The 24,225-nt window shown below is 35.4% G+C and overlaps 1 protein-coding gene across 1 annotated transcript in view; it reads right to left on the minus strand.

Annotated features, from left to right (window-relative positions):
• LOC113096465 (protocadherin Fat 3-like) overlaps window positions 1-24,225 on the minus strand; it is a 137,446-nt gene that overhangs the window by 49,368 nt on the left and 63,853 nt on the right. The window contains 2 exon segments of the mRNA XM_026261870.1: window positions 9,175-9,373; window positions 9,545-9,663. Of these exon segments, the coding sequence (XP_026117655.1) occupies window positions 9,175-9,373; window positions 9,545-9,663 (318 nt within the window).

The following is a 24,225-nucleotide window of genomic DNA, read 5'->3' on the forward strand; positions in this document are numbered from 1 at the left end:
ATGATTTCTGTTTCAAATAAATGCTGTTCTTTTAAACTTTTTATCCAGCAAAGAATCCTGAAAAATGTAGCACTGTTTCCACAAAATATTGAGCAACTCAATAACATTGATTATAATCAGAAATGTTTTTGAGCTGCAAATCAGTATATTAAAATGATTTCTGAAGAATCATGTGAAGACTGGAGTGATGATGCTGAATTTTTCTCCTGAAGGAATAATATTTCACAATATTACATATTTTACTGTATGTTTATAAAGTTTAGCCTTGGTGAGCAAAAGAGACTTTATGAAAGCATTTAAAAATCTCATGGAACCCAATTTTTAGATAATAATATATTACCTATAGGGAATGTGGGTAGTGCAATATTTATATATATATATATATATATATATATATATATATATATATATATATATATATATATATATATATATAAATAAAATATAGTTACAATTATAATTTAAAAGATTATACTTTAGAACTAAAAAAAAAAAAAATAGCTACGTTGATTTTTTTTATTTTTTACTTTTGTAGCCCTGCTGTTGTGCTCCTACAGTAACATTCTCTGTGGATCGTCAAAGTGCCTGCGGGTCCTTAAGTATTCTTTCTGATCAGGCGCATCCCAGGGCGCCCCATCACTGACCCATATCAGAGATGAAGAGAGACACAAGGAGGAAGAGAAAGAGAGGGGCGGCTGTGTTGAATCAAGTCACAGCGGCGCAGGGAAGGAGGAGGACAGGAGAGGAGGGGAACGAGGGGGCAAACAAAACGAGACAAAAGTTTGCTGATGACATCATGCCTGAAACACACACACACACACACACACACACACAGTCCGTTAGAGGCCCCACTGGATAATTGCTGCTACCTGAATGGGGTTTACTGGTCATAGTGGGCATGCAGGGTCTTAACGTCTACAGACTTCTGATCTCATCGTCATGGCAACCAGAGGCTCGTTACACAGCTATCGCTCTTGACCGGAGTGTGTGGGAAAGTAAGACCGCATACGGTGGGAAAACGGACAGATTAGAGCTTTAACGTTGGACACTGAACACCCACACAGGCTTTTTATGCGACGTCCATAATATAGGCTCCTCACACACACACACACACACACACACACACACAAAATTGGTAAATCCCTGAGACGCACAATTTATAGTCAGAACTTTCTCTTAAAGGGACAGATCACCCAAAAAATTAAAAGTCCGTTATCATTTACTCACCCTCATGCCATTTCAATCCTGAGTTTCTTTCTTCTATTGAGTACCATAGAATATATTTTAAACAATGTTGTTAAACAAAAAGTTGACGGCACCCATTGACGCTTTTATACTTTCATAGTATGGAAGTCAATGGCTACCGTCAACTGTTTGGTTACCAACATTCTTCAGAACATCTTATTTTGTGTTCAAGCGAAGAAAAACTGTGACATGAGGGTGATAAAATGACAGAATTTTAATTTTTGGGCGATCTATCCCTTTAACCTACTTTTAACTAACAGCAATGGTTTTGCTAATGAGGGTGTCTTTGTATAAGGATCCAATCAGTGAGAATGAGTGTGCGCTTAGCTAAAGAACAGCTGCATTCACTGGAATTAGCATATTAATTAGAGAGACGAGTGATTACAAGCATTTAACTAAAACAGCAATAGTATACAACAGCATTCCTGTACAGGCCAGTTATCTGTTGCGTTTAGAATATGCATGAGATGTTCTTTTTCATTTTTGAGTTATTTTATAATCACCGCATGCATTTATTTCACAGTGCATTTGTCTTTTGTTCCTCCAGTCGTTAAAGGTTTATTCGGGAGGCATTGATTTCCCAAGAAACTCATTGTGGATAAAAATAACGTCAAAACCTTTGGAAACTGCCGGCGTTGCATGTGTTTTGTGCGTCGAATGGCTGCAGGTGGGAATTGCCCCATATGAGTGTGTCTGTGATTCATTGGCAGGGTCGGCGTCATAAATTCGAAACATGCACCAAAGGTAAACTGGCCACACACACACACACACACACACATGCATGCATGCTGAGATCACACTGCATCTATAAATCAACAGCCATCTGACAAAGACAAAGAAACAAGAGAATGGCAGATTTCAGTGCAGAGGCGATTCATGCTGGTTTTTAAAATTGCACGCTTTTTCTAAATGTCAAAACGGCATTCATAATTTACAGCGAGCCTTTGCATTGTCGTTTGCACTGATTGACAAAAGTTTTACACAGATTCTTTTTTTAATAAAGGACGTGATTAAACAAGTTTATTTAAATGCCTACTTTTATCAAGCTGTCAATCAAACAGCTATTTTCAGTATTTCTGCTTTAACTATAACTTTAAATTTATAAACTTCAATTTTAGAAACTGGTATAACTGATAAATTTAAGTAATCATGAGTAATAAAATAATAATAAAAAATATAAGATTACATCTTGATTTTGTGCTTAATTGAATATTAGTAATGTATAATTAATTTTAAATATTATTTTTTAACATGAAAAAGTTAAATATTTATTAAATATATTAACAATTCATATGTAATATATAAATATAATATATACAAATATATTGAGAGATTATTGTAATATTAATAATAATGTTATCACTTATTAATCCTAATCCTAATCTTAATACATAGAGTAATCTTAAATATATATATATATATATATATATATATATAAAATAAAAATTACATACTGTATATAAATATAAATTCAAAATCCTGTTTTGTTTTTGCGCAAGTCACTTTCGCTTGCCAAGTCTGCATTTATTTGATTAAAAATACAGTAAAAAGTAATATTGTGAAATATTATTACAATTTGAGATAACTGCTTTCAATTTGATTACATTTTCAAATCTAATGCATTCCTGTGATCAGCATCATTACTGAAGTCTTCAGTGTCACATGATCCTTCAGAAATCATTCTGACTCGCTGAGCTGCTGCTCAAGAGACAGTCTTTTTTTATTCTCACTGGTCTTGTGTGGGTTCATACATTTCTTGGGTATTTCTGGCCTAATTCTGTCAGTACGTTACAGATAAAACGTAAGGCTTTATGAAGAAACAGCACTAGAGAAGTACTTTAAAGATATGGCTTATTACTGCTCCTCAGGCCATGCTATCGCAGAAGTGATGAACGATGCTTTTGATAAAACTCTGGGAGTCGTCTATTATTCCAAATGATCCATTATGGAGGATAATCAGAATGATCGCAATCAGGGTGAGCAGAACGAACGCGGATCTCCCGTGCCGTAGAAAACAGGGTGTTTACATGCTGGAGAAGATGCAGTGATTATCAGAGAAAGAGAGAGAACTATTCTTAGAGTCTTTCATCACGAGGAGGAAGACAGAACAGAGAGAACGAGAGAGAGACGGAAGGATGCTACGGAGTCGCAGGGGGACGGAATGGAAGAGTAAGAAACCGAGAGAGAAAAAGAGAGCAATAGACACGTAAGGCCTTGTGAACGAGAGAATGGGAGGGTGATACAGCGAGAGAGGGAGGAGAGGAAGGTGTTAGGAGAGGATAAGAGAGAGATGAGAGAGGATGAGACGGAGGGGGTGGGAAGACGAGGAGATCTCAGGGTTGGAGGAGAGGAAACCTGCAGACGAGACTCAAAGAGACACAAATTACTGCTGAGACAAGCAGAAGAGAGAAAGAGCGAGATTTCGCAAGCCTTTTGAAGAGTTTAAAGCTGAAAACAAGCACTGTTGTCGAAAGTTTGAAGACTGGTGACCATTCATCCGTCCAAACAGACTGTGACTGACGAGTGAATCAAACCGAGTGAGTCAGGACGCTGCTAGAATGAGAGTCTGGCCCTGGCTGTTTTACCTGACATACGTGAGAGAATGAAATGAAAGCCGTTCATGCGCTCGACTGAAGCGACTGTATAATAATGATGGAAATGTTTGTGTTTAGTTCTCCTCCTGTGATCTTACATGCTGTCGCCTCGTCTACAGGAGACTGTTTACTGACTGCAGAGCAGCTTTCAACTCTAACTCAGCCAGGGAAATCATTTTAAAAGATGGTTTTCCTCCCTATGGAATCCCATACGGGACACTTGTGTGATCTGCTCCGTGCATTACAGGAAACAACAAAAAATGAGAGTTTTGATGTTGTTATGAGAGCTAACGTTTCACATCGATGCTGGCTAAGATATGATATGATTATTATATAGGAAAACATGCAAGGAATTTTTATTTATTATTATAAATACATATGCACACATGAATAATGTTTTGTACCACATTACGTATTAGTTCTGTGTCTCCTGTTTTTTTTTAATAAAACACAGAATAGAATATTTTCTTTCTGTAATGTGTTTGGTTCTACATTATATACATACTGTAGTTAATTATAAATGAATAACAAATATTATATAGATACAAATATGTATATTTACAAAATAATACAATGTTTTAAATTATAACTAAAAAATACAATAATGAATCTGAAATGTGATTTTTTTAATATAAATATACTTTTTATATAAATAATAAATACACACATGTATTATTATGTATTTTTAGATATTATATTACATAAGTTGTGTATTATTATATTTATTAAACATTTATTTTATATGTAAATTTTTTTTATGCATTCATATAAATTATTAAGCAGTTTTTCTTTACAAATACTTAATATCACCCTATTATTCTTAGTGAATTGCTACATTAAGAAACTCACACGCACACGCACACACACACACACACACACATAATAAATGAACCCTATTTTTTTTATGAAAAATGATGTAAAAGACATTTCATGACCAGTAACAAATATTTATGGTCATCAAATTTTCTCAATTCACCTGCTACTGGCAGCTGTGATAAAAACATCATTTTGGCACACATCCATTCCTCCATCTATCCGTATACAGTATATATATATTTATATATATATATATATATATATATATATATATATATATATATATATATATATATATATATATTCAACCATCTGTCCATCCATCCATCCATCCCCCAGCACGTGTAACAATGAGAGCAAATAAATCCAAGCAAAATGATGGAGTTTAGGAAGTGTGTTCAGAAGGCTGTAGTGTTTAGGGAGAATGGAGGAGTGTGTCAGTAAACTGAGGTGAATGAACTATAATACTAGAGTTGTGCTCCTGTTGTTTGGGGAGTGTGTGTAAAGCGCTCAGTTCTGCATTTGTTTGGAGATGCACTTGGGAGAACAGACTCTGAACTTAAATAAGCTTAAACGCGCTTCCAAATGGTGCAATTTCCCACTGTTGTGCACAACCCAGAGAGTCTAAATGAATTTATCACTCTACATAAGCAACAGAATACACTGAATCCATGGAGGACCAGTGTTGTGGATCAGCAAAAGTAAGGCGTTGATTAATAGTACATGAACCTGCTTCAGTTTATCATTCATAATTCCATGTGATAAGACCATTTTAGCCATAGCTTTTTTCTTTCACTGTAATATTTATTAAAATTAGTTCAAAACTGCTCTTCTCTATGCTTTATGGAATCTGCAAATTATTAAAATAATACTTTTAATTTGCATTAATATGATATAATAATAAACCACTGTCACCAAGATTATTATTATCATTATAATTATTATTATCAACATAAAAACAAAATACTACTACTAATGTTTATTTTGTTTTGTCGCTGGTGGGAAATGTTTTATATGATAATTAAATTATTATTATATGTAATTAGTAAACACAACAGCACAATACAATTATTATTATTATTATCACTATAATTATATGATTATTGTGCGGTGATAACAACAATATAAGTAATAATAATAATAACATCAATAAAAAAAATAAACATCACCATAACTGGTAATATTATATTACTACACAGTATTTTCTATTAATAATTATAATAATAATAATAATAATATATATTTTATTTTAAATTTTTTGGGGTTTGGTTGGCCCTGTGTAGCGAATTCTTTGTTATGCTTCTGACAAGATGCATTGAATTGAATTATTGTGGACTGAGCTAAGATTATATTATTTTATTATCTTCTGGACTTTTATTTGTTGCCTGCATTCAGTATTGATACTAGAGGCTGGCTTTCTGGTATCGATAAACTGAGTTGTTTAGGGTTTGTGTATAAACTCCTCAGTTACAAACACATCTGCGTCCAAGCAACGTCCCCCATGTCAGTTAATAAATCTTTCAGAAGCATGTGTAAACTATCATAAGAGACCACACATACCTCAGCGCAGGGATCAGTCCAGGCAATGTGTGTAAACTACAATATAACTTTAACTGTCCCAGCAGATGTGTTAGACTGTCGAGGGAGCACACAGACGTGTCTAGGGAGCGTGTGCAAACTCCAGTCTTGTGAAAGAACTAAAGATGCTTGGTTTTGGAGTCACCTTCACAAAACGCTGCAGTGCATCTTCAAAATATCCTCATAACACATCTGCCCCCAACCATGCTGACTACACACACACACTTTCAAAAAAACACACACCCTGGCTCTACTTTCTCAGAAATGTGTCAATAAATAAACATTTCCTTGCGGCATACACAAACTCCAGTGACTCAAAGATGTCATTAATAAAACACACACACACATACAGCACATATATATATATAACAAGGTCAGAATTTTCAAAGCTGAGCATCATGTTCTCCGCTTGAAAGGAAACATTATACAGGCCATCTCAGAAACATCAGTTTCAACTCTCCTTTATAGGAGAATAATTAAAATGACCTTTAAAGTCATCTTTACTGTATTGCTCAATACTTCTCCACAAGTTATTTAAACCTTGAATTGAATGAGGTTTCCTGAGAGCGGTCATTTCATCTCTCTCTGTGCACTGGGTATATTTGACTTGGCATCAATAATTCATGTAATCTATATACATAAACAGACAAACAAGTTTCCCAATAAAAGCCCAACACACAGAGCTGGGGTGTGTGTGCCGGCGAGATGGTGAGGTGTAATCGTCTCTGTTACACACATACATTTAAACAGGACGAGGCTGAGAGGCCTTTCTCATGATGCTGACAGATGAGAGCAGAGGCCAGGCCTGCAACCGTTTGATTAACATTTAGACAACTTTCACTAGAACAAACAAATACAAGACTGAAATCAAACAGTTCACACCTCTGCAAAAGAGAGAGGATAATAGATAGACAGACAGACAGACAGACGACAGACAGACAGACAGACAGACAGACAGACAGCAGACAGACAGACAGACAGACAGCAGACAGACAGACAGACAGACAGCAGACAGACAGACAGCAGACAGACAGACAGAAGACAGACAGCAGACAGGCAGACAGACAGGCAGACAGACAGACAGACAGACAGCAGACAGACAGACAGACAGACAGACAGCAGACAGACAGACAGCAGACAGACAGACAGACAGACAGACAGCAGACAGACAGACAGACAGACAGACAGCAGACAGACAGCAGACAGACAGTCAGACAGGCAGACAGACAGACAGACAGACAGACAGACAGACAGCAGACAGACAGGCAGACAGCAGACAGACAGACAGCAGACAGACAGCAGACAGCAGACAGACAGACAGACAGACAGACAGACAGACAGCAGACAGCAGACAGACAGGCAGACAGCAGACAGACAGACAGACAGACAGATAGATCTGTAACAAGATCAAACTTCTGCCACACACACACACACACACACACACAGAAGTCTGCAGAAAATGTATGTGTTGAGTTCTTCAGGAAATACCTTTTATGAAAACAAATTCATGGCATCACACCTCCCAACACTTTCTGATCTTTCTCTCTGTCTGCTTCCTGTTTGCTGTTGCCTTCTGTCTTTCTGACAGCTTGACCTTTTGTGACCTTTACAAAGTTTTTAATTAGGATCGGTGCTTCCTGCTGACATGCACTATGGGGCGTGAGGCTGGAGGGAGGGGCCATGTGGCTCTTAATCTGTCAATCAAAGGCAAATCCATAACACCAGCCAATCAGCAGTCAGGATTCACAGTAGGCTCAAACGATGATGTCATAATGCGGAGAACAGCAACAGACCTCAAGAACTCACACACTCAGATGCTGATATGTAAATGAGTGAATTTAAATACTAAATGAGCAGAATTAATTAATGCACAGGTAGGAATAATTAGCTTGATCTACACCAAAGACTAAAATGCCCATAAAAAGACAAAAATAGACCAAAAGATATTACCATGTTTTTTATTTTTGTGTGTGTTTTTTTAAAAAAAGGTACCATGGTAAATCACAGTATATGGGAAGTCGTGGCCTAATGGTTAGAGGGTTGAACTCCCAATCAAAGGGTTGTAGGTTCTAGTCTCGGGCCGGACGGAATTGTGGGTGGGGGGAGTGCATGTACAGTTCTCTCTCCACCTTCAATACCACGACTTAGGTGCCCTTGAGCAAGGCATCGAACCCCCAACTGCTCCCCGGGTGCCGCAGCATAAATGGCTGCCCACTGCTCCGGGTGTGTGCTCACAGTGTGTGTGTGTGTGTGTTCACTGCTCTGTGTGTGTGCATTACGGATGGGTTAAATGCAGAGCACAAATTCTGAGTATGGGTCACCATACTTGGCTGAATGTCACTTCACTTCACTTTTTCACTTTTTTTCATATGTAAATGATAGATAGATAGATAGATAGATAGATAGATAGATAGATAGATAGATAGATAGATAGAGAGATAGAGAGATATTGTATTTATTTGTGCTGTTGCTCGTAGTTAGATAGATTTATTTTTATTTATTTTTTTTTTAATATAGTTTCTCCATAAACATAGCACATACTGAACCATTCCGAAAACCGTGACTCTAAAACATTGAAACAAACCGAATCGTGAAAAAGTTGAACAGTGCCACCCCTAATAAATAGATAGATGGATGATAGAACAATAGATGGGTAGACTGATGGACTATAAAATCATAGATAGATGGATGGATGGATAGAATAGATGGATGATAAAAAGATAGACGGATGGATGGACAGATAGGTGGAAGATGGACAGAATGACGGTTGGAAGTTGGAGATAATGAAGGCTGGATAGAATGACGGAGAGATGGACCATATGATATCATCACTGTACCATGGTACTTTTTAAGAGACACGCATACAAACTCAACTTATTAAAACTGACAGTAATTTATTCTGTCTATCACACAGAAGGAGTTTGATTGACAGGACACTGACCGGTGCGCGGGTTGATGCTGAAGAAGTTCTGCGGGTTGCCGCTGGAGATACGGAATGACAGGCGGGGCTCGGCTGCCGTGGCGTCAGGGTCCTGCGCCTGGACCTGAATGACGGACTGGTCCTTTGGGGAATTTTCCGGAATGGTGGCATGATACATCGGCTCAGATGTGAGGGGGGCGTTATCGTTAACATCCTCAACCTGTTCAAACACACAGATTTACCACACATCTATCTATCTATCTATCTATCTATCTATCTATCTATCTATCTATCTATCTATCTATCTATCTATCTATCTATCTATCTATCTATCTATCTATCTATCTATCTATCTATCTATCTATCTCAGATAGGATGCACACTACTTTACCTGTATGTACACTTGTAGTGCTGCTGACTGCGGGACCACTCCCAGATCAGTAGCGTACACTGTCAGCCAATAGGAGTCCTGCGTCTCTCGGTCCAACAGATCTGCAGTGTAGATGACACCTGCAGAATAAAATGGATAAAAACACCAAAACATCACAAGCTGAACATTTGAATTTCAGAATCGATCATTTAGTTACACTGAGACTGACGAACTCATATTAACTCTGATAGCAGTAATTGCCATCAAAAAAAGCAATTACAGAGCAGAAACATTAAAACTGAGCTGTGCAAATTGTTATATTGTTGAAATCTGGTCACATATCTCAGATTTATAATCTAAATGAGCAGTTTATCCTTGAAAAGTGTTTGGTACTATCAAAAACATTGCTGTTTTGAGTATAACAGAAACTATGGCTCAGCCAATAGCATGTTTTTTGGGCGTGGCTTCCTGCTTAAGTATGTAGAAAGTCATTATTAGACGAGGTCTGTTTACTGATGCTAGTGGTGCAGAAATTACACACTTTACCTTAGCAATAATTGCTTTTACAAAAAATAAATTACTAAACAAAATCATTAAAACTTAGGGGAATTGTTTTAATGTTAAATACTGTCTTGTATCTAAGATTGGTGTACTAAGCAAACAATTTTCAGGTAATTTTCTTGAAATATTTGTGGCTCTATTAAAACATTGCTGTTTGTTTGATCCTAACACAGAAACAATAGCTGTGTTTCCATCATCCTATTTTTAACTTAATGTGCATTTTGGAATGTCGCAAGAAAAAATGCTAGATGAAAACGCCAAGATATGCATAAATTCTAAAACATGCATGAAAAACGTATGCGCACATTTGAGTCGGATAAACTTTTTCATCCGATAAGAAAGAATGTGCATAAACTATGAGGGAATAAATTCCTACATGCACATCGAAAAAGTCATGTGACTTTGTGACGAAATGGGATAACTTGACTAGCAGTGGACCAATCTCACTAACAGCATCTATATATATGAAAAGCCTGAGCAAATTTCTTACACATCTGCATTCCCAAACAGCTGTCATCCATCTCCGAGAGCACGTTTATTGTGTTTTGTCTGCTCGCTCTGAGTAATTTATTGTAAATGAAAATGATTATATTCAGTGGCTTCTCCTATATTCTTAAGGGATATTTAGTGCCACAGTTTACCAGGCTGTGACGATGTTGTTTTTTTTGACTCCTTGGATGGAAATGGTGCTTTATTCAACTCGAATCTTTGGTTGGAAACATAGCTAATGTCTCAGCCAATGGCTTGAGTTTAGGGCGGGGCTTCCTGTTTGGCTGGCCAATGGTGAGTGTTCTGGAAACCTCATTATTTATCTGTTCTGTGGTGACGCTGGTGGTGAGTCACCTTTAAAAGCTTCTGTTTTTCTGTGATAACACAGCAGCACACAGGTTGTGGTAAAATTAGATCAATAAGGAGGTCACTTCCATAAGTCACGTAACAGAAACAGAGCAGAAGAAAACACAACCCAGACAAAATAAGACCTGAACCTCTGACCCCAGCAACAGCCCGACATTTTTAATCGCTCCATGTAACCCTAAACTGAGGTCTTAAGTCTCAGGGACTAAAAATGAAATTATGTCCATAGTCCGAACATTAAAAAAATTAAAAAGCAGCTCATCTCAGGCACAGATTTGCTACAAAAAGCGAGACTTTGCTTCTGTGTTTTGACTGAAACCATGTTACCATGGTAAATTTTCTGAAAAGGAACTAGAATCAGACTTGAATCAGGCAAAGGGATCAGATCAGGTTTCTCTCTGTATTGAAAAACAGCCTGAGCTTTTGTGTGCGACTGTGTGTGTGTGTGTGTGTGTGACATCAATAATTCAGTCTGTTAGCCTGTAGGATTCATAAAATCCTTTAGTTCATTGTGCTAGAGTGAAAGCACACGTAATATATTCGGAACACCAGCAGAACTGCCCAAGGAACCTCACAATGAGAGTAGACAACGAAAAAAAGAGGCACAGAGAGAAAGAGAGACAGAGAAGAGAGTGTATTCTATTCTCGGAGGTAATATAAACTCACTTTAGCCAATCAGAAACACAGATTGGACCAGCCCTGACAAACCAGAGTCATCTTACACCATTACCACCAACCAGAGCAGCTCACTCAACCACAGACACACACACACACACACACACACACACACACACACACAAGCACACGCAAGCACACGCACCCACACGAACGCACACACATATTCACATTCTTCTAAAAGGGGATATATATATGGTTTTGTACAAATATAATTATAATTACTATGAATTAGTATTAATTTTATTAATATTGGCATTATAATAATATAATACCTTTCAATGTTATATTATTTAAAAGTCCAAATTCATTTATTGTTTAATTTTCTTTTTAAGCCGAACTATATTTGCTCCAAAATGCAAACTATACTGTGATTATTGTAATTAACATTAAAATAATAATACATTCTAATATTATAATACATTTTAATATTACATTGTTATGAAATGGGACAATGGCATAGACATCTCACATTTTTATAAATCTAAATGTAATTACTATAGATGTATCAAAACTCAAAGCCTGCTCTCTCTCTCTCTCTCTCTCTCTCTGTATGTTTTTTTTTTTTGGTGTATGTATTGTTATTATATAAATATTTATTTCTTGGTAATGTGACAATTGTTAAAATAAAGAAAGACTAAGAGTCTCTCTCTCTCTCTCTCTATATAGTATACATATATTTTTAATAAAAAAATATTTAATTAACATAATATAATTAAAAATTAATAATATAATACATTTTAATATTATATTCTTAAAAAGGGGACATTTACAGTTTTTATAAAGCTAATTATAATAACTGTAGACAAAAAAAAATAATTTTAATAAAAAAAATATTTTATTAAAAAAATAATAAAACATTCTAATAACAGAATGCATTTTAATATTATATTATTGATATTCCATAGACATATATTGTTTTATATAAAGCGAATTATAATTATTACAGACAAACCAAAATGTAAACCCTACCCTAAAAAGAGCTTTTTATATTTTTATTAAAACAATAATAAAATATTCAAATATAACACATTTTGATTTTATATTCTTCTAAAAGGGAAGATTCCATAGACATGATTTGTTAGGTTTAATTTATTCAGAAAACTTACATTGAGACATTTACATGAGACGTTTAGTTAACATTAAAATAATAATTAATTGTAATATTATATTATTGTAAAAAGGGGACATTCTTTAGACATCTATCTAATTATTGTACACAACCAAAACTCAAACCCTACAAGATTTATTTCTGTATTTTAATAAAACATATTTTAATTAACATTAAAATAAAACATTCTAATAATCAAATGCATTTTAATATATTAATTTAATCACTATTATTTGCTTTCCAAATGGGAGGTTGTGTCAAATTTATCTTACTTTTGTGTACAATTTTGTCCTTATTCTACAGCTAAGCAGTCACACACACAGTCCCGGCTGGAAGCTGATATTTCTGCCAGAGCTGAGCGAGCAGATAGGAAAGGCAGAGAGAGAGAAAGTGAGCGCAAATAAACGAGTGGAAATGGGAAGATTATTTTGCTTTTCGTCAGTTGTTGTGTTCCCGCTGCCTGACCTAGATAAGAATGATACGAGTCAATGAAAGAGTGCCATCCGAATGGCATGAAGCGTGCACGTGTGTGTGTGTGTGCAAATATGTGTGTTAGTAATGCTGTTCATTGGCATAATCTCTGTGATCAATTATTAATGAGAGCTCAATTATCTACATCCTGCCTCTTCCAGCATCCTCTTACTGTAACTCAGGGAGTGTAAGTGAGATAGTTGGCTCATTAAATATGCAGGCTCATATAGATTCTTCAAGAACAGAATACAAATAAGCCTCAAATTAGTCTCACTGAAGGAGGGAGTGAAAGAGTCCCGTGTTTAGGATGAGAGGAAATGTGAGAGTTTTCTGTGTGTTTATGTAATCTCACTTCCAATCTTTGATCTTTGACTAATCTTTGGTTTAATAACTGATCATGGTGCTTTCAAGATGAGTTCTATTGCATTGCAAATGTGTTGTGTGTATGTCAAAGCTCTGCTTCCTTGCACAGTTATAGTCGTACATTAGTTTTGAAATTGTCTCTTAAAGGGACAGAACACCTAAAAATATAAATTCTAACATTTCACCCAAAAATAGTGTTGTCAAAAGACCCGGTACTTCGGTACGAAGTCGGTACTAAAAATTTTTAAATGTGATGGTACCAGGTTTCTTTAAGTACCGGTAGTACCGAGGTCCCGTTTAAACCTGGTTCAGCGCTATGATTTCCGCGAGGCAGAAAACGAGGACGGAATCTCAAAATCCAGTCATGAAAATGAAACTTACATTGAAATATGAATCTGTGTCCTGCCCGTCTTTTTGTGACTTAATGAATGGCAGAGACGTGCGGGTTTGTTTACTACATAGACTGAAGCGTGTGACGCTTGCATTAATTTCAGCATCTGACCTTCAGAGTTCTCTCTCCATCAAGCGATCTGTACTTTTCAGTTCATCTCAATGGACGCAAAGCACTCCTGTATTTGATGTTCTGTAAACTCTTTGTAAAGCCGCACGACTCACCGTCGCTTTACTGATAGCACTGTTTCTCACACATACAAAGAGAGAGAGAGCGAGAGTCTTACCACGCTGAATCGACACGCTATATGTAAACTATTCTTTGTTGTCTTCTCCTTTTTTTACAGAAACCCTCAATGACCAAAAATATCTTAAGCATCACCAACAGTCTTAAGTTCAGTTAAAATGACAAATATGCATTCATTAGGTCTAAAAGTTAATTTTTACATAAAGGCATTGTGCTAGAAATATTACTATTATTTAGTAAAATGTATGTGATACTGCTACTACTGTTTAAAAAATTTATAAAACATTATATTTTATAAAGAAATAAATCACAATATTTCTTCCATGTTTTAATTTTAATAGCAAAAATAAAATAAATTTATTTACCAAAAATAAAATGTGTTTAAATTTCATAAATTAAAAGACAAATAAAATTTGGGTGAAACTTGTTTACTGTTTTTCATAATTATATAACTTGTAGAAAAACTTTAAACACAACTGTAATTAAGTATAAAGAATGGCATTGGTTTTATTGTTAGTGCTAAAAAGTTATTTTTTTAATTAGCATATTTTTGTGTTTTGCTTTGGTACAGAAATTGGTACCGAGAACCGTGGTAAGTGGATGAGTGGATGGGGACTGGAGCTGACAACTCCACAAAAAAAAAAAGCTCCATTAAGTAGTTCATATGACTTCTACATTATATTTCATGCTTTGTGTGAGGAACAGACTATAATGGACGTTATTCACAAAAAAATTTCCTTTAGGTCTCACGCTTTATTTACATTTGTGTAAACAAGATACATCAAGAGGCATAATTTGAAGTCTGACATGAAGATTCTTCTCAATTCATGTTTTAAACTGCTGTTTGTTGCTCATACAAAGCTACAGAAGTGTACAGTTATGTGTACAGAAGATATGTAATGTATTGCATGAGTCATATGTACTACTTTTTTAGAGCTTTCGTTATTTTTGGAGCTTGACAGGCCAAGTCCCCATCATTAACGGCCAGCCTATGGTAATACAGTACATCAAGCAGGACATCCAAATGCTTTCCTATCATTCATCAACCTCAAATACGGAGTATCATCTGAAATATGGAAGTAATAGCAATTTTACATGGCTGCTCAATCTGATGTTGAAGCTGAACAGTAGCGCTCACTGCGTGACAAATGGAGGCGCTGGTGCGCTCACATACTCCTAAAATATGCTGACATTTTTGGTCATGCAGATAAGAGTAATACATCTTTCGAATCTGTAAAGACTCTAAGTTTCTTTGTGTGCACTGCACTCACAACAAAACATTGCGCTTTTGTAAAATAATGAAAGCAAACAGGATGCGCTTTCTGCGGTCTCGGTCTCAGTGAACTTCAGAGCGAAACTCAAACTCTGTGTATACTTGCCTTACAGATAGGAAAATACAGATACTGTTTTCTTCCTGACACATTCATAATCATTACTTCTGTGGTGCGATGTGGCAAGCTTTATGCATGTACTTGAATGCTCATAGGCTATGTAGGAAATTAAAGACTCTTTATAATGATTAATAAATGTGCGATTAGTTGACAAAAGCTTAAAATGAACAACTACTAGTCGATCAGAAAAGTCTTTAGTTGAGGGCAGCCCTAAAAATATTAAGCATCACAACTGTTTCATCATGTGACACTGAAGACTGGAGTAATGATGCCGAAAACTCAGCTTTGAATCACAGAAATTAATTCCATTGGAAAATATATTTAAATAGAAAACAATTATTTTAATAATATTCCAAAATTGCGAATGGAAGTGCAAATTGTTGACAGAATCTTATTTTTTGGTCAGATGCATGTACTAAACTAAATTTTCATTGGACCCATACAGGAAAGAACAAACCCAACACTTTTGTAATCTCCTCGCTGTAATTACAAATGACATTTGTAGTGATTAGAAACAGGGTGTTGTGATACTGCATGTGCGTTTAGTGGGACATCGTACTTCATTCGGGAACGTTTTCCATGCTGTAACCTAGCAACCTGAATGAAGTACGGATAACAGATCCCAAAAACTATCATAATCGTCTTTCCATCAAAAACACACAACATGAATCAAATTAAGATAAAGCCAATTAACACTTTAGCAGGATGTGTATAGTGTATGTGTGTGTATAGAAAGTGTTATCAGTCATTGTGTGTTAGACACTTGTGTAAGCGAAATACATGCGTAGGAGGCACATTCACTGTCTGAGCAGCTTGTGTCTGTCCATGTGTGTGTGTGTGTGTGTGTGTGACAGAAAAGGAAATTCACAGATTCAGTCACATCAAAATATCCCTGTGGTTTTAAAGTAGGGTGTTAAGAAAGTGATGACAGGGAGCAGACTTTACTATCTCCCAAACACAACCTCACAACACAGCTCTGGAGAAAACCGCACAAGTCAGTGCCGCCCAACACAACGCACCAACCACAGATGCCTGTGAAACTCTAAACCACAGAACGCAATTACACAATATCACAATTACATAACAGCCTACAGTTTGATAGAAACTCACAACTCCAGACTCAAAGTCAAGTCAAACTGACAACCTCTTAGATGCTTAAAAGGTCTAATACACTTTTTTAGTCTTTTATCTATGGTTTATTTACGCTTTTCTGCCAATTACAGCTATATTTCAGAAATAAACATAGTCTTTTACATATACTCAAAAGATGGAGTCTGTAATTTTTTTGTTTATTAAAACTCATCAAAGTTGCATTTATTTGATTAAAAATACAGTGAAATTGTGAAATAATATTACAATTTAAAATAATGGTTTTCTATTCATATATATTTAAAAATGTAATTTATTTCTGTGATCAAAGCTGAATTTTAAGCATCATTTAAGTCTCCACTGTCACATGATAATTCTGATATGCTAATTTGTTGCTCAAGCTAACTAACCAATCCACATTTTGCCAATTTGTCTTCTAATAAAGCACAAATATTTCAATGCTAAACACTAGTCAACAAACAATATGCAAATTATTGAAATATGGCTTGACATATTTGAAATGCGTAATATTAATTTAACACCAGGAACATCAGAATGACTTGTTTTTACAAATGAGTTCTGTGAAGGAAGTTTACATTAGCTTTACACATTAAAATATCACTCAATTAACTCAAAACTCCAGTTTTTCTCATATTCAAGTGGATATGTCCACTTCAAATGATTTACAAAAGGCCAAGATGTGGAACAAGAAAAATGTTCAAAGAAAACCACTGACTGCTGCAACACGTCATTGGTTCCGAGCAAATGAGAAGCACTATCTTCTGTGCTCTGAACGGCTGGCAGCTATTTCTGAACTCCATAAAGGTTTCGAATTCACTGTAATATGAAGAAAATCACTTACCATAGAGAACAAATTGAAAAAAGGAAAGAAACATGGGCAGCTGGTGAAGTCGGTATTGTATTAGAGGGGAAGCATTGACTCTAATAATCAACTTTGATGATTAGATCTAATGTTGATGGTTTATTTAGGACGGAGCATCACACATTTAAAGCTTGAGCAGAATATTTTAGATTAGTTTTTTAATGAAGCAAAAGACTGGAATTAGGCTTTACTGGAAATGCTCAAGTTGTTTTCTGGTTGATTTCACGACGGTTTGGAGCTGAAGTGACCCACTATTTCTGTACAGTGGCATCAGGCCGGAAGACATATTCTCAAGAGAGCCGGTGCATTCATGCACACTCATACATACATAATAACTGCATTTTACATTATACTGACAAAAGAGAAATATGAGACATGCTTACATATAAATAAGCAAACTCCCAGGCGTATGCGATATCATGCATACATTTCCAAGAAGTGCATTCAATACTAGGAAAAAAATTCTTACTATAAATTGCTGGTAAATTTCGCTAATAATCGGTAAGTAACACTGAATTAAACATGTAATGTATTTTCTTGTAAAATGAACTTCAATAATCTTAAGTTTTATGTACAACTCTGAAAACATTTGAACTTTAAAATACATTTTCAAAGCATTTTTACTTGTAGTTTATGCCCAACATTACTACGGATCATTTTTTATTTATTATTTTTACTAAAACCAAAATTAAAACTAAAACTGTTCAAATAATTAAATAAACAAACAAAAAATCTAAACAAATAAACAAAAATGTTTTTTATGTGGAGTACGTTTATAGAAATAAAATAAAATCTAAAAATCTTACTTTATTTCAGCTAGTTACTTACAACTTTGAAGACTTTTGAACATTGAAATAATTTTTAACAGTGAATTAGCCTTTTATTTTTACATTTTATCAATTATAGCTATATAAAATAATAATAATAATAATTTATTCATCTTTTTTTTATTTTTTTTACTTGGAATAATTGTTACCAGAAATAAAGTAAGATATATTTTCAGTTAGTTATTTACAACTTTGAAATACATTTTAAAAGTGAATAAGTGATTTAATTTGTCATTTCTGGAAAAAAAAAAACTCAAATTTTGAAAACATTTGAACTATGAAATTATATATGTATTTCTTTTTATTGTGAATACATTTTTGCATTTGTAAATTCCCTGCAGTGTTCCTCTCAGTAACTCAAAAAAAAATTATAATATATGTAATAAATGATAATAATAGAAAACATTTTTTATTTCAAAAACACAAAAATTACTAGAATTTTAACTAAAGTGAAAATGGAAAGTATAAAAATAAAGAATAATACGAACTATGAAAGTACATCATCAAGACTAAAATAACACTGGTATCCTAATGGCTGCCAAAACAACTTAAAAAAAAAAAACTTTTATTATTAAAAATGCATGTGAATCTGGTCTCTCTGAGATGTTTTTCAGATAATGCATATGGACAACTTCACCTTCTACTATCAGACATCTCTTCAACATACTTGCACTTAAGCACTATGCTTTTAGAGCACGCAAATGCATGCATTGCATAAGCAGGACGCATCTCTTGTGTTCAGTGCTACTTCAGCAGACAAATCTCAGAAACTCCTACGCACACTTTGCAATAGAGACAGAAAAAGAAAAGACAGACAGAATGAAAAGAAAGGGAGACATGAAAGGACAAAAACACAGACAAAGCCTTTATTGAGTCTGTCATTTCGGTGTGCTCATCCACTTCCCCCTGTTATTGCGCTCCTATATTTAGGAGCCAAAGCCTTGCAGGGTTATACGGGGCACAAGGAAGGGTTTCATCCAATCACATCAGGTTACACGACCCAAACACTGAACCTTTGCGAGAGACGGACGGGAAAATCAGAGTGAAACCAGCAGAGACAGGTGTATGAAGATGGCCCGTGTGACATTTACGTAGATGACAGTGTCATTTCAGCGTTTGATTGGATATGATGTGACATGAACTTGACTGCAAGAGTTTGACTGCGGATACGGAGCTAGTTTGCTATAAAGAGATTGGCTGTGTTTCAAAACCTTGTGAACTGTTGAACTATACAACATTCGTGAAACATTTATGGTGAATGAACATTTTTATTTTTGCTTATTCCCAGCAGGTTTCTTAATGTTAACAAAAAACAAACAATAAATAAATGGTCCATGTTGGCAATTTACACTAACTCCGCCCACCAGTGTGTGATTGACGGCTGTCAAACATCAGCTCCTGTGGTTTAGCTGGTCATTTGTCTAGCACATTTTTATTTTTATTTTTGATCGACCTGGATTCATTTTTTCCTACTATTTTCAAAACTCACATCACATCAGAAAGGAAGGAAATAATCAAAAAGTTGAAAATAAATTATTGGGTAGGGTTAGGGTAGGTGTAGGAAGGGATTATTGTCACGATAAAGTGGTGCCATCCATTTAATAATTTGCATTAAATTTTAATTTACACTCAATACGTTATTAATGCATACTGTTTTATAATGCACTTAGTGTAAAAAGCATATAACTAAGAATACTGATATTTTCACTTAAATAGAATCCACTGCTATTTGCACTAAGTGCCAGTAAGTGCCGCTGCCATAAATAAATAAGATTTAATTTATTTCAGTTAATTGCCAAGGCATAATTTCTCAATTTGTTTTAACTTTAAATACTAAAATAACCAACTACAATTTAAATAAATATCAATAAGGGTTATGAGTGAATGAATGAATGAATACATCACAATATTTATTATCCGTCTGATTTTGAGCACCATAAGTGCATTTAAATACTCAAATGAAATATTTGACGCATCTACAATGCTTAACATTTCTGTCTAGGTATTTAACTCATAAGATTTTACAACACTGCCTCTTGATCTAAGCTTAAAATTTCTAGGTTCATATAAATCTGGCTTACGTAATTTAAAAAGTGATTCATTAGCACTGTCTGAAAAACAACCTTCCATAGCAAGTCCTGTGTTTGTGTTTTTTTTGTGTTTCTTTTTTGTACAAAATGAGGGTGCCATTATAAATCACTTTCTGTGTACTTTCTGAAACCAACAGGACGCCACAGTCTGGAGACTTTGGTAGCTGTAAACCATTTTTTATGGAATGGCACAGGGGGAAAAAAATTGTGTCAGATATGACTGAATTATTTGTCCTGAAATATCACACTTGTCTCTGAGAGAGCCCTGGGCTCTGTAAAGTGACAAAAAACATTAAATATGTGATTGTGAGCCATGGACAGATTCTTTGAATGGCCAATATGAAGACTCTGAGGCACTAGATCTCACATGGCACCCCATAAATGGAAAACAGGAAGCCGAGAGCATCAGTTGTTCTATTTTGACCAATTCTGACAAAGCTGAGATGACATGCACATTTACAGGGTGCAGTTCTGGATAAGGTTGTGTCTAATAAACTCTGGAGAAATCTGTGAACTTACATGGCCTTTAAAATCAACATGAAATGGATAAACCCTATTTAATACGTTCATAATGCAACACATCTGAGAGTGAAATCTGAATGTGTAAAAATGGCTAAAGCTTCCAGTTCCAACATAAAACGCTTGCAATCAATTATTCCTTCAACAATGTGACTTATTTCTCAGCAAAATTAAAAATAATTAATTTAAAATGTAATACTATTTTAATTAGAGTCAGTTAGATCCATCAAAATTGTATTGGATCATATAAAATGACTGTTACATACTAAAACGAGCCAGGAGGGGCGGAGCTAAAACATCAAAAGGGCTCAATGATGTCATCTGGAAGAGAAATGTGGTTTCAGCAGGGTCTGTTTTGTTTTCATGTGATTATAAGCTGTAAATAACCAAGTCTATTCGCTTAATTACACACCTGAACTCAAGTACAGCATCAGTAGTCTAACAGTAAAGGATGCGGGTGTCTAAACGTAAACCAGGGTTCTTTCAGCGGTGCACAAAGCACTTAACCCCAGGATGCTCTGCAGGGACCATCAGTGCAATTAGTGCACTGTAAGTCCCTGCAGATGAAAAGCGTCTGCTCAGCGGCGGCTGTAATGAGCATGGGCTTTTCTTCACACTTTGTGTTTGACATTTTTGATGCTCCGTGTACAATTGAGCAGCCTTGAATCGTTGTTTGTGCTGTGCAAACAATAGAGGCTTCCAAGCTGAAATGAGAATGCATAAAGAGCATCTCGGCCATAAGTGCATGGAAAATCCTTTGGATATAACGTTTCTGTTTGTAGGCACATGCCTTATGTTTTCGAGCTGAGTCTCTTTATGTGTGTTGGGGAAAATTGCTTTCTAAGTCGTGATTGCATGTACAAAGACACGTGTGAAGTGTTTCCTTTCAATTTGTGTGTGTGCGCGTATGCTCTTTAAGCTGTAATTGCGTCTGTAGAGTTGCGCTCCATCCCCGGGTGATTTATGGCTCATGCCAGCACAGAGCTAACAAGGGCAATAAATTCCCTCACTTGCTAGTGCTACTGCAAAATGTGTGTGCACTGAGTGTGTGTGTGTGCATTTCCAAACATGCAATCATGTCTTACAGCGTACAACATGCAAACTGCCTTCGGGTCAGTTTTTTTATCCTAATTCTTTCCATCAAATCTATACAAACAACATCTGTATGTAAGCATTTTGAATTGATTCGTTCATTGGAAAAGTGACAGGTGAGTGACAAAAATGCTCATAACCTTTGACACTGGTTCCCTGACCTTTGACCCCTGGGATTGGCCCATTTGTGTGCAAATGTGCAAAAGAAACGGAACATGTACTTATATGTGTGTGTTTATATGAAATTGAGAAAGAGTGAAGGAAAAAAGTTTAAGAGAAAATCAAAGAAGTATGCACAGATCATTTATGGTTGCAATCATAGAAACAGGCTATCAGGAATCCTTTAAATGTAAATTTTTAATGCAGAACCATCAAGTCTTGCCTCCTACAGCGTGTAATTTCTGCAGCACCAAACAGAATTGGAGAAATAAAAGGAGTGTTTCAAAAACAGATTTCAAATCCTTCTTTCATTGTTAAAACAAACAGACAGACAGTCCCATTGAAGATATGCATACTTAAAGTCAGGATTGTAAAATACTACAAGGCAACACAATAGTAATTACTTAATGCAAAATAATTATTGTAATATTATTAATAATATTACATTTCACACCTCAGAAGTGTGTGTGTGTGTGTGTGTGTGTGTGTGTATATATATATATATATATACATATATATACATATATACATATATATATATATATATATATATATATATATATATATATATAGATGTATGTGTATATACTTCACAATATTAATAATTGAATTTAATTAATTAATAATTATATTTTTTTAATACTACTAATAATACAATAATTAAGCTCATGCCTCATAAGCTGTTCAGCACTGAAAACTTTTTTATTGGGATGATCAGCTTCATTCATTAAGTCGCATGAAATATGACTGCACAAACTAATAAAGAAAATATATGTACAAAAAGATATAAAATATATTCAAAACTTGAAGAAAAAAACTAAAATATAAATTTGTAAGCCATTGTTGGAATGTTCAGTGCTGCAAAGTACTGTAAATGAGTTGATTTTTGCCCTAAAAATACTTCACACCTCAGAAACACAACCTAAAATGACACCTGAAAGATCTGCAGCTAACAAAAATAACCCAAGACAGGTGTGATATCCTCAAAGACTCAAGTCGACTCCTGACAGACACTGATCCACCTGCTGCCAGGACACAAATCTCACAAAACTACATTTTTAAACCACTCGTAGCGCAGTACTGAAGTACAGAGCTGGAGATACTTTGCTTTGTTGCTGTAAGTGAGTTGTAGCAGGGTTTAAAAAGTAGTTGGTGGCTGTTCTGCGCCAGTGTGTGTGATTCATGCCCTTTAAAGGCCACAGTGAACCCTCTCGTTTCCATCTTAAAAGAAATAGACAGATATTCATGGCTTCCCTTCCCCTTTTCATGATTCCCTCATTCCAAGGAGAGGTGAAAGACCACGGGAGATCTGAGAGTCATTCATTTTCAGGCAGCTTGTGGGTGAGTAGACATACAAACACACACACACACACACACACACACACACACATACCATTCTGGCCTCTGAACCCCAAAGTCTTTCATCCAGACTCGTTTTAATTTTCCCCTCAGTCTCTCAATTTACACTGCATTTTCAATTCTCATCAATCTCATCCGGCTGGTACACTCTTATCCAGTGCTGGGTAAATTACTTACAAATTTTAGTCCATTGCTAATTACAAATAACATGACGGAAGCTGTAGTTAGTAATGTAATCCGTTAGATTAATTAAATCATAAGAATGTCAAATTAAACATTGTGTAACCTCTCCATTTTCTGTGTGATTATATTCGTCGGACAAGTGGCTGTTGTTCGAAGTTACTGTAATGGTGTATTCACACCAAACATAAATAAAATTATTTGTGCAAGTAGATTATATACAAAGTCAATACAAAGACGTAAATTGAGGCCAGGTGACGCGAATGGTGCAAAATGCGCGATGGGTTTGCCGCGAATGCAATATAATCAGCTGGACATAAGCTGGAGCTAGGCGGTAGACCATCTTGGAACAGAAACATACCAAGTTCAAGGTGGTCAAATGGCTTTTAGATCATGGTGGATGATCAACCCACTTGCCTTCTTGGATCTACTAGAAATAA

This window comes from Carassius auratus, unplaced genomic scaffold (genome assembly GCF_003368295.1).
Source record: "Carassius auratus strain Wakin unplaced genomic scaffold, ASM336829v1 scaf_tig00215939, whole genome shotgun sequence".
Taxonomy (NCBI): domain Eukaryota; kingdom Metazoa; phylum Chordata; class Actinopteri; order Cypriniformes; family Cyprinidae; genus Carassius; species Carassius auratus.